The 11,899-nt window shown below is 41.7% G+C and overlaps 1 protein-coding gene across 1 annotated transcript in view; it reads right to left on the bottom strand.

Annotated features, from left to right (window-relative positions):
* Positions 1-11,652, bottom strand: part of LOC136866467 (G1/S-specific cyclin-D2) — a 119,803-nt gene extending 108,151 nt beyond the window's left edge. The window contains exons 1-2 of the mRNA XM_067143456.2: positions 11,275-11,652; positions 5,051-5,266 (exon numbers count right to left, since the gene is read on the bottom strand). Of these exons, the coding sequence (XP_066999557.1) occupies positions 5,051-5,266; positions 11,275-11,472 (414 nt within the window). The 5' untranslated portion in view covers positions 11,473-11,652. The remainder of the gene's footprint in view (positions 1-5,050; positions 5,267-11,274) is intronic.
* Between the last annotated feature and the right edge of the window lie 247 nt (positions 11,653-11,899).

An 11,899-nucleotide genomic window follows, 5' to 3' on the forward strand; every position in this document is an offset into this window, starting at 1 on the left:
CAAAATTGGCGTGTAAGAGTTCTTATTGGTCTCATTCTTATAGTGTAGCCAAACCACTCAAGACCACTCTGTTGTAACCTAGTTGGAGCCAGACGGATTCGTTTCTGATTTTGTCCCTACTGGTCTTCTGTATTTCTGAGGGCTGGTTTGAGGTCCACTCAGCCTATGTGATTACAATTGAGGAGCTATCTGACAGTGAAATAGCGGCCCAGGTCTAGAAAGCCAAGAATAATGGCCGAGAGGATTCGTCGTGCTGACCACACGACATCTCGTAATCTCCAGGTCTTCGGGCTGAGCAGCGGTCGCTTGGTAGGCCAAGGCCCTTCGGAGCTGTTGCGCCATGGGGTTTGGTTGAATTTGTTTGTTCTTCTGTGTGCTAGACCTATTTGCACATTTTTGTTGCTTGTCTTGTCTTTACTGATCTGTGTTGCAGATTGCAGTCCGTACTTCAGAATGGGTAGCAAGTAGGTCTGACAAAATTAATTTTTTTGCTCTTTTGGAAAAAGCTTTGCCCTATAATAATTGCGAAGAAGAACTCTAGAAGGTGGAAGCCAATTTAAATCTGCAGCTAATTTTATACGTAACACTGCTGTCGGCCGACAGAATACTTCCAATTACGTGCTGTCCAAGTTTCAGCTTGTCTGCTATGCTTCCACCAAGCATGGCCTATAATTGAATCTGTGTTGAAAGTGCATGTCATACGTATACAAAATGTCAGCTTGAATACTACAGCTTTGGTAATTAACGATGCTGGTAATCTAGGACACCCTATAAAAGGTCAGTATGTAGTGACTCAATGATGCCAGTGTTACAAAGTTGGCGGGTTCGACACCAGTTCATTCCGATATGAGAACTGACTACCACTGAAGATTAGAGAAGTAGCGGGAGACCAAGTTAACTATGATTAGACATTGTTTTCTATAATTTAATGATAACAGTGATAACTGGTGAGGAACGAAACGAGGCCACAGAGCTAGTTTCAAACACAGGATTGTGGGGGCGCTCTGTAGGCCTACTCTGTCAGCTCTCTGACGAAATTACCTTTATTTTACTTATTGCAACTTTGATGTATAAGAGTGAAAATTTTGTGGACTCAGGATATCTTATTCATAAATAAGAAGTAACAGACATGGAAGGAGCGAGAATAATTGTTGATACAAATAGGTGGGAAAAATAGCGGGATGATACTTTGATAAGGAGATATAAGCCGTTATGAATGAACTCTATGGATGAAGCTGTACACCTAAACAGACTTCGGTGGTGGAGTCATGTGAGACGAATGGTGAAGGATAAGTTATACAGAGAATAATTAAATTGGCAATGGAGGGTAAGAGAAACAGAGGGAGATTTTTAGATTCAGTTTGTAATGATTCAATGATAACAGTTGTAGAACTAAACGAGGTCACAGAATTATCTGCAAAAAGAGAATTAAGGAGGTGCTTAGTTCACAGGGGCTTTCATACTGAACGCTGAAAGGCATTACGGTGTATAATGAAGATCTAAAGGTGCCAAAGTACTTAACTGACAAAGTCAATATGCTATACCACCAGAAGTGCTACAGCTGTGTCCAGATAGGCAACGGACGATCAAAATGGTTTGAAACAAAGAGAGATATCCAACAAGGAAGTGCCCTGTCACCACTCCTGTTCATAATAATAATGGACAAGGTCATAAAATCTATCAAGAAAATGGACAGTGAACCAAACGCCCTGGTATTTGCTGATGATGTGCTTTTATGGGGAGAGACAGAAGCTGAAGTTCAGAAGAAACTTAATGAATGGAACGATACATTCAAAAATTTTGGACTGAAGATGAGCAAAACAAAGACAGTGGAAATGACCAACTGGGAAGGAACAAGCTCAAATATATTTCTGGAAGGACCAAAAATCGAATCAGCTTCCCACTTCAAGTACCTCGGAAGCACAATCTTGAAAGATAACACTGTTAGGCAGGAAATACTCAACAGGACACAGAAAGTATCAAACTTCTACAGTCAAGTCAGAAATCTTCTCTGGGACTGCAAAATACCACAAAAAGCGAAAACAATCATGTACCACACTTACTTCGTACCAATCCTCACATACGGTTTAGAGACGTGTACCCTCCTAAACAAAGACCTCAGTAGAATCCAAGCAAAAGGTGGATTAGAACCATGAACCAAACTACCAGAAAGGACAAGATCAGAAATGAAGTGAATAGGAAAGTGGCTGGTATAGAGGTCCCTATTACCAGTGTCAAAGAAACGCAGACTTCAGTGGTATGGGCACATAATGAGAATGAACAGGGAAAGACCTGCCAGAAAATTTTTTAACCTTCATCTGATAGGAAGAAGACCACAGGGAAGACCAAGAAAACGCTGGATAGAGACTAAGATCAGATGTGGAGGAGAGAGGACACAAATGGGAGGATGTACTGGAACAGAAGATGTATGAAGACAGGAGGAGATGGCGAGCGCTTGTACACCACACCCGGGAAACTGGAGTTGGAAAATGATTATGATGAATGTATTTTATTTGTTAAAAATGAAACCATATACTCCAATGTCGACTCAGTTTATTTCAGTCTGTCAGAAATTATAACACAGTCGCTGGAGGTAACGAACGATCAGCAGCTTAACTGACGCACAGAAAACTTTCTCAAAGTTACTAAGGTGACATTGAGGACTACTGCAGTGTGTCCCACTCTCAGTGGGGCCGGGAGACAACATGCGTGTTCCGAGCGGTATGTTCATAACCTCCCGCGTGTTCTAGTACCGATAATATTGCATTTATTGCTTATTTATGCACCCAATAGCCTGTATTATGAGTATTAGCCTTTTTTACAGGCGGTGTTGAAACTGGTGTCCTTCAGCACTCAAACGTTCCTGGCATCTTCTAATAAAATTGACACACGCGTAAGTTCCTGTTGCGTAATTGTCCTAATTACTATTGTTATATTGTTTTCAAGTTCATCTATGAATTGAGGATTATTTCTGTAAACTTTACTTTTTAGGGTTCCGCACAAATAAAAGTCGCACATAGTAAGCATAGCGGGAGGGACATAGCCCTTTCGATATTATCCTATCATCAAAACCGCGTCTATGTCGTCGATTTTTTCTTCCCATAGAACCCTTCAACTTGAACCTCGATAAATCTCTCCTAAAGCATCCTACACACCTCTCTTCATGACTGTTACACAGCCTATGTGTCAGACATAAAAAGTTTGTTCATGCGTGAATTTCACCGACATTTCAACGGTGTAATAATGAAATTGCCCGCCTCTATGGTGTAGTGGTTAGCTGCCACCCCCCGGAGGCCCGGATTCAATTCCCGGCTCTGCCACAAAATTTGAAAAGGGGTACGAGGTCTGGAACGGGGTCCACTCAGCCTCGGGAGGTCAACTGAGTAGAGGAGGGTTCGATTCCCACCTCAGCCATCCTGGAAGTGGTTTTCCGTAGTTTCCCACTTCTCCTCCAGGCAAATGCCACGATGGTACCTAACTTAAGGTCACGGCCGCTTCCTTCCCACTTCCTTGACTGCCCCTTCCAATCTTTCCATCCCCCCACAAGGCCCCTGTTCAGTATAACAGGTGAAGCGGCCTGGGCGAGGTACTGGTCATCCTCCACAGTTGTATCCTCCAACGCCGAGTCTGAAGCTCTAGGACACTGCCCTTGAGGCGGTAGAGGTGGGATCCCTTGCTGAGTCCGAGGGAAAAAACAGACCCTGGAGAGTAAGCAGATTGCGATACGATACGAATAATGAAATTAATCTACTGTAATTAACTCGATTGTAATTCAGCTACACGTGCTCTTGCAACAAACTTGACACACAAACTCGAGGAACTGACCGCCTCGTGCTTATGCAGTGAGTCAGCATGACATTATGAATACACCACTCAATGTGCATGTGCATGTCGACTGCAGGCCCCGCTGGGAGCGGGACACATTGTATAATTATAATTTGCCTCATTTATGCATAACATCTGCCTCTGTGGAGCAGCGGTAGAGTGTCAGCCTCCGGATCTCAAGATAGCGGGTTCAAACCCGGGAGAGGTAATCGGATTTTTTAAAGGCGGAAAAAAAGTCCATTCGACACTCCACGTCGTACGATGTCAGCATGTAAAAGATCTCTGGTGATACATTTGGTGTTTACTCGACAAAATTCGTTAAATCTCAGCCATAGACGCCTGAGAGAGTTTCAGTCTGGCATCTGCCTAGAGTAAAAAAGAACGGCGAAATTGACGAGCAGCCAGCCAGATGGAGTCAAATTATTATTATTATTATTATTATTATTATTATTATTATTATTATTATTATTATTATATCTCCATTATATAATCACTGACAAGTTTACGCAATGTAAACAATACTGCACGTATGTAACATACGCGTAGTTTAAAAAGTGATTTGATAGAATCTGAAGAAGTTCATATAGAACGAGACATATCATTCTTTGTTTATAAGTGTATGGTTTTTCTTACAGGTATGTTGCATTGTTACAATTTGTGTTTTCGACAGACTGAAAATCTGTTTCCAGTCATTCGACTGGGTCTGGAATAGAATGAATGAAGCAACGATTAATGACTGACAGACTAAATGAAATGACATTTGAGAGTGGTGTTGGAATGAAAGATGACAGAAAACCGGTGTACCCGGAGAAAAATCTGTCCCGCCTCGCACTTTGTCCAGCACAAATCTCACATAGTGAGATCGGGGTTTGAACCACGGAACCCAGCGGTGAGAGGCGGCCGCGCTGACACCTGAGCCACGAAGGCTACTCTGAAGTTATACTTAATGGTTTATGGTAACTATGACCATGACAGAGTACAGACATAAGCTATAAGGCTGTTTATAACGCTGCCCGTGTCGCTTGTCCTCCGAAATCATGCTGTTTAAAAAAAAAAGGACAAGAAATGCATCAAATAATGAAGCAGCCAACTCGTAAAATCAACATGTTCATTCTAAAGCATAATCACAAAGTAAAAATATGTCATATGACTGATTTAACATTCCAGGAAGATGTCAACGCTTATTTCGTGCATAATGAATAGCAGTTATAAACAATGAACTTACCCTCATGTCCTCAGGCCGTACACTATGATCTGTGTACACACACAGTAGATCGACAGAAAGTGCATGACACTGTCGAATTTTTGAGGCCAGAAGTAAACACACAGAGCCAACCAGTTGAAGTTGCCGTCTTGATATGGGACAGCAGCATAAGAAGCGATCCACAAAATTTACAGCCAAAGGAAACACCTGATTCTCACAGCGCTGTTCCTCACACACCTGAAAATACATCGCCATTGTTACGTTCAGTGGAAGAATGAAAGGAACATGCACACTAATTCACTGAATACAATTGAATGCAATAGGAAAGTAATGATCAATTTTGCCAACTTAACGGAAATTCCTTTAAATTTACGTGGGTGAAATGTTACTGTTGTTAGAGGGAAACAATATGGGTTTTACGGATTTTTAGAGGATGCTGCTTGTAATCCACAGCGTATTTCGTCGGAAAGAGATAAGATGGATCCTAATGACGAAAACAGCATTTTGATGTAGGTGCGAAACATTTCTGCAGTGTGTAGCAGAGAGAACTTCAGCGCCGATTGTCGCAAAATGTCCCGTCTTTTGCAGAAAGTGCACGGTATTTGATTGCACCAGAACAATATCTTAACGAGAGATAATGAGGAATAACAGAAACGGCAATTACAAACATTGCCTTTCAGTGGCCTAACTTTATGACCAATGAGTGGGAAAAATGGGATCATCAAGTGTTACTCTTCAAAACCCATTCCAAGATCTCTAAGACTGAGGAATGGCATTATCAATCACTACCTTCTTACCAGGACAGTAGCGGTTCGAAACCCGGCCAATAATGCATGTGGTATTTTTAAAATGAACTTCCCCGTGTTCAGATTCGACGTAAAACTGGAGGTTCCGTGGCTATGATCACGATATCAACAGTTACAAAAAAAAAAAAAAAAAAAGTACAAGCTTGCTTGCTTTTGATCTCTAGGAAGTTGCCACGATGCTGTTCTACCACGGTCTAATGCCTTCAGCATGCTAAACGCTGAAAAAATGTTCAGAAACATACTGAAATGGTGTTTTTTCTCGAATATTTACTCGCATGTCGGAATACGGGAAACCAAAAACGCTGTCATAATTTACACTCTACCAGAAAACTACCTCAGGCAGCTTACCAGAAGACATCTCTCAACCACAGAACTGGAGGCAGATGAAGATGATATCGAAGAGTCATAGTTTTGACCAAGTTCTGTGAGTAAGAATTCTTTCTTTTGAATTGTTGATTGAAGATGACAGCACACTACACAGAAATGCTTGTTGAAATTTTTAGCAGTTTTTCAGGTGTGGTGTTAGTGGAGAAAAAATTGGGGAATGGACACATTAATTATGATTCCGATACCTTTAAATCTAAAATTTTCAGCAGCATGCCAAACGCTATGAAAACCACTCTTACACGCGATGCATACCCTCTTCCCACGTTTCTCATCTTAACGCATTCATGCGGATCTGTACACTTCACTATCTTCCGTCATCGCCTCCGAAGGTGTCCATTCGGTACACTTCGGTGTCAGTTGAGGTTGTCACTCAACACAGCATATGACTACTGTAGACTAGATTGCCGGCCCGAGTGGATCAGACGGTTAAGGCGCTGACTTTCTGAGCCCAAAATGGCACGTTCGATCCTGACTCAGTCTTGTGGTATTTGAAGGTGCTCAAATACGTCAGTCCCGTGTCGTTAGATTAACTGGCACGATAAGAACTCCAGCGGGACACAATTCCGCCTTCTCGGCTACTCCGAAAACCGCAAAAGTAGTTAATGGGGCGCTAAGCTAATAACACAGATATAATAGATTAAATCCATTCAATTATTATCGACCAGGGGCTATTGCTGATTAATCAATTAAAACACTGCATCTTTTGACAACTGAAAAATCTGAAGATTACCCGACAAAACAATAGTAAGATCAGATTTTCATAGCAATAATTACTGGAGAATGATCCCCGACAGCTCGAAGGAGACCATCCCGTAAAGAAACAGGACTCAGCAGAACAAGAAAAGTGAAAGAATCCCAGGGCTTCGCGAACCTATTCTGTGTGTGTGCGCATGTAATGGTTTAAGGTCGAACTTTAACATCGAAGTTTTCGGCGAGGGAAGGATGGAAAAGGACTAGGATTGGGAAGCTATCGGCCGGGCCTTAATTTAAGGTACAGCCGCAGCATTTTCCTGGAATTGAAAATGGTAAACCGACTGTGGGATTCGAACCCACCATCTTCTGAATGCAAGCTCACAGCTGCACGACTTACCGCACGGCCAACTCCGTTTCGTTCTACGTGATGGCGCGGTAAAGTGGATCACTGTTGGGCGATCTATGGCTGAGGTTCAACACCAAATGTGTCACCAGAGATCTTTTACATGCCGACATCGTACGACATGGAGTGTCGAATGGACGTTTTCTCTGCCCATCAGAAATCCGACTACCTCTGTTGGATCTGGAACCGCGATCTTGAGATCCGCAGACCAACACTGAAATATACAGGGAACTTATCACCAGATATGAATCTGGGTTTTAATAACAATGTTTTTGGTTTTACGTTCCACTAACTACGTTTACGGTTTTCGGAGGACACCGATGTGCCGGAATTTAGTCCCGAAGGAGTTATTGTACGTCCCAGTAAATCTACCGACACGAGGCTGGCGTACTTGAGCACGTTCATATACCACCGGACTGAGCCACTCACCCCGGCAATCTGGGTTTTACTTTACAGTCTTCTAATATGAGATTGGCGTCTACGAAAGCCGTTAGTTGGTGGGTCGTAAAACTATTATTATTATTATTATTATTGAGATTTAGCTTCTTGGCAGGTTCGAACCTGGCTTAGTCCGATGGCATTTGAAGGTGTTCAAATACGTCAGCCTCATCTCTGTAGATTTACTGGCATGTGAAATAACATTAGGCTATTATCGAGATTTAGCTTGGTCTAGAGAGCCAAGAATAACGGCTTAGGGGGTTCGTCGTGCTGACCACACGACACCTCATAACTTGCAGGCCTTCGGGCTCAGCAGCGGTTGCTTGGTACGCCATGGCCCTTCGGGGCTGTTGCGCCATGTTTTGAGATTTAGCTTAGACCCTACATCCATAACCAACATGATCGTTCGTTGTAAGACTAACGTAGACCCGTGATCTGTCAGTTTATTTCATTCTGGGAAGAGTTAAAGCTCTCAAACCTTTCCCCTCACATAGCAATTACATATACTATGCTGTGAAAAGTGTGTTTATGCGTGTTGGCAGTCAATTCATAGGTGGATTTCTTATTAAAATAAATATAAGACGTTTCCCAGATTTAATCCGTCTGTAAGGGGTGACTGAAAATAGTAAACTTAGCTGTCTTAAAATAAAATAAGCCTCGGCTATAAACAAGCAAACTCAGCTGAAAATCTACTATATAAAAAAACACCTGAGTAAAGATACAAGGACGAGCAACTGACAACTTTATAAAACGTTTAAACAGACATAGGATGCTTCCGTCTAGAAACCCCGTATTGCCAAATACAGACACGCAAGATCGAAACTGCAACAGGGTTTATCAGACAGTCTGACAAATCACCGGGGTTCACATTCGAGCCACTCAACGACGATATATGAACCGACCCATTCCTTAGGCGATATTCGAATATCTGTATTATTACACCTCTTTCCCTCATATCACTGTTGGATCACTAATGGACTTCGCGTCAATTGTTGATGCTAGGGAAAAATTAGATTTACAAGATAAACTCAAAATAGTATCATGTAGTCTACTCTTACTGGTCTTGCAAACCAGCGAGAAATTGGACTGAAATACCTGAAGAGATTCACTTCTGCAATGCCCAAACCAAATCATCTCTCTGTTCCAGCCAAGAAGTGATTTGTCATCAGCCGATTGCCGAGTAATCAGTAGAGTAGGCCAGGATAAATTACACCTCCTTATAGCCCATCTAAGGTCGTAATACTTAAAAGCATTCTGATATTTCTTAGGGGAGGTCCGTTTACTACCTGCCTGGATGGGAATAACGCAGTAGGGGGTATGGTTGCGCCTTGAAAACGGGGGCGGGTCCACAGCGGTTACCATGGAGATAAGCCTGCTGACCAACTCGTGTTGCTTGGAGTTGTCAAACCTATTACTTCTGAGTATACAACACAACAGATCGGTCTGAACGAAAGAACAACTGAGCCGGAAGCGAGGGAAAAGAGAAAGGATTGCAAGAATGCGGCAACACCGTACAATGCTCCTCCCTCCAGCTCAATCTGTCAGACTGGTTCTTTCAATATTACGGGTATACATGGGACTTCAGCTTGAAAGCTGCTCCGCAACATCGTATTATAAAGTACTCAGGAAGCAAATACTAAATTAGGCCCTACGACAAAGGTTATTTTCTGGATAGACTCTACATGATCAAGAAGACAGGTGATGGTGATGATTGTTTTACAACTGGACAACCATCCTCTTAACATTAACACCGATCAGAGGAAAAAAATGGAAGAGGCCCGGCATTTCGAAAAATGAAGGTATCGGCCAAAGAAAAACAAGGGCCACAAAGGGCGTTAAAATGAGACACTCCCTAGACCTCGACAGTTAATACCGTCGGGGTAGAACAAGGATTGACCAAGAGAGGTCGGATAGGATATATTAGTGAGGAGCCTGGCACAAGTAAGTGGAATCTATGCTGGAACTCAACTAATGGCCTCGTGGTCGCTAACCCACGCTCCCAAGATGAGAGCCCCTGGTGACTCAAGGTGACAGGATTCAGAACAGTTTCTTCTCTTCCATCCTCAAATAAGGCTATTGGACAGACCATTACCTGTTAAATTCGTTTTGAAAATGTCTTATCAATCGTTCACTCTATTAAAGAATTATAGTTTGGTACTCCTCCCACCTCTAAAATCCGTTTGAAATCATAGCTAGCAAGGGACAACCTAATCTCATGCCATGCAGACTTATTGCAAATGATTCCGGGATTACTCTTAAAAATTAAAATATCGTCCGAGGAAATGTGCACGTTGTCCCATTTATTGAAAAACCAAAATAAAACTAAAAGAGAAAAGCTATTATCGATGTTAGGAGGCTATTGTGGGCATAGTAGAATTCCAAAGCATCTCTACAATAAGCAAGAAAGGTTCCTTTCTTAACACAGATTAATAGGATTGGCATTAATCAACAATCGATGACATTACTTTGAACTATGTTTAGAAAATTGGAAGTATTTTGCAATTTGACAGAAAAGGGAGATGGGATGCCTCAAAATATTCCTCACGTCTTCAGCCATGAAAACAAATCTACCTTTATATACGTAAGCCCACGTTATCCACCGTGAAGCACACTACTTAAACATATTAATTTACCGGTATAGTAAACAGCTGCATTTCCTGTGGTGGTAATCAGTTTGAAAGCTTAAGTGTGATTTGATTTCCCTTCTCGATATACAAGTTAATTAAAACTAGTTTTAAACGCCAGTGTCAACTATATTTAATCTTAATTAATGTAGAAGACTGGTGGGGTCGAATCCCACCGTGAACAGTTTTAAATTATTTAACTAATGGAACAGGGTCTTTTTCAGAGGTGGTGGTGAAGGCCATTTCTTTTCAATTTGCTGTTTAACAACACACGAACATAAGCATTACAACAATACAAGTTACCAGGAAACTTCTCACAAACAAAAGGCCGTGGGACTGCTGATCGCAATGGCCTACCTTCTAAATACAGAAAGTGACAGGAATCATCTGTTATTCTCGTTATCTCAAGTCACCAGTCGATTGTTCACAAATACCAAATTGAGCACTAAAATGTAAAATCAATCATTTCTCACCTGACAGAAAACTACATTTATGTCATAATTGAACTATTTATCGGTATATGATACTGACATTTAAAAATAATTTCCTGACGATTGGGAAGCTTGACTGAATGTTTCAAAAAACGAATACCGTACAGTAATTCGAGGAAATATACGGAGCAGTCGCTTCTTATATTAACTCAGTTTGGAGAGACAACGCCCACCCATTATTTGTGTCAATTTGTAATCACATCTGTACAATACTACAGGAAACTCACTCCATTGCCGTCATATATTTCTTCTGATTTACACACAGTAACTCTCATTCCCGTTAACCTCTAACTGAAAGCAAAGAAACTTATTTCAATTGAAGGAAATGTTGTATACAATTGTGCGTAAGGAATAACAAAATAATTATTATAACAGAAGATAAAATACGAATGAAAACACAAACCTCCAGCATCCAGGTTGTGACAACTTTTCTCATGAAGGGCTGAATGTCTTTTTGAACTGTACCGAAGTAGTTGCAAGATGGAATGAATAAGGTCTCCAAGTTCAATATATTCTGTAAAACTCTCATGTCCTCAAAAATAACGGGGTCTCTTTCGGCCAATCTACAATCCGATAACCTCTCAACACATAGCAAATCCATGTCCAAATTTCTTAACACCAACAGTTCTTGTCACTCCTTCGCGACACGCACTTCGCCCAACAATGACCTGTTCCGTCAATTAGGCAAAAACACTGAACTTCATAACACCATTCAGATCGACTGTCAAAAATACGTAATAATCAACAACTGCCACTCGAGTAATTCTGAAACGCGAGCGCAGTCTGCTACCACGTCCTGTCTGACCAATGTCTGGCAGCGAACTGTCAAATGTTTCGCAGCTGCCGAAGGGGCATAGGCCGTGCATATGACCAACAACGTACTACACCGAAGAGCCGAACAGTCGACTTCGCATAGCCTCGTCCAACGCACTCGTTTCCAGCGCTATCTGCCTGCGTATGTTGAAACTTAAAGCTAAGGGGAAATAAGCATCACGCGTGGTGCGATCTATCCAAATCAAACCAAATAG

This window comes from Anabrus simplex, chromosome 3 (assembly GCF_040414725.1).
Source record: "Anabrus simplex isolate iqAnaSimp1 chromosome 3, ASM4041472v1, whole genome shotgun sequence".
Lineage (NCBI taxonomy): Eukaryota > Metazoa > Arthropoda > Insecta > Orthoptera > Tettigoniidae > Anabrus > Anabrus simplex.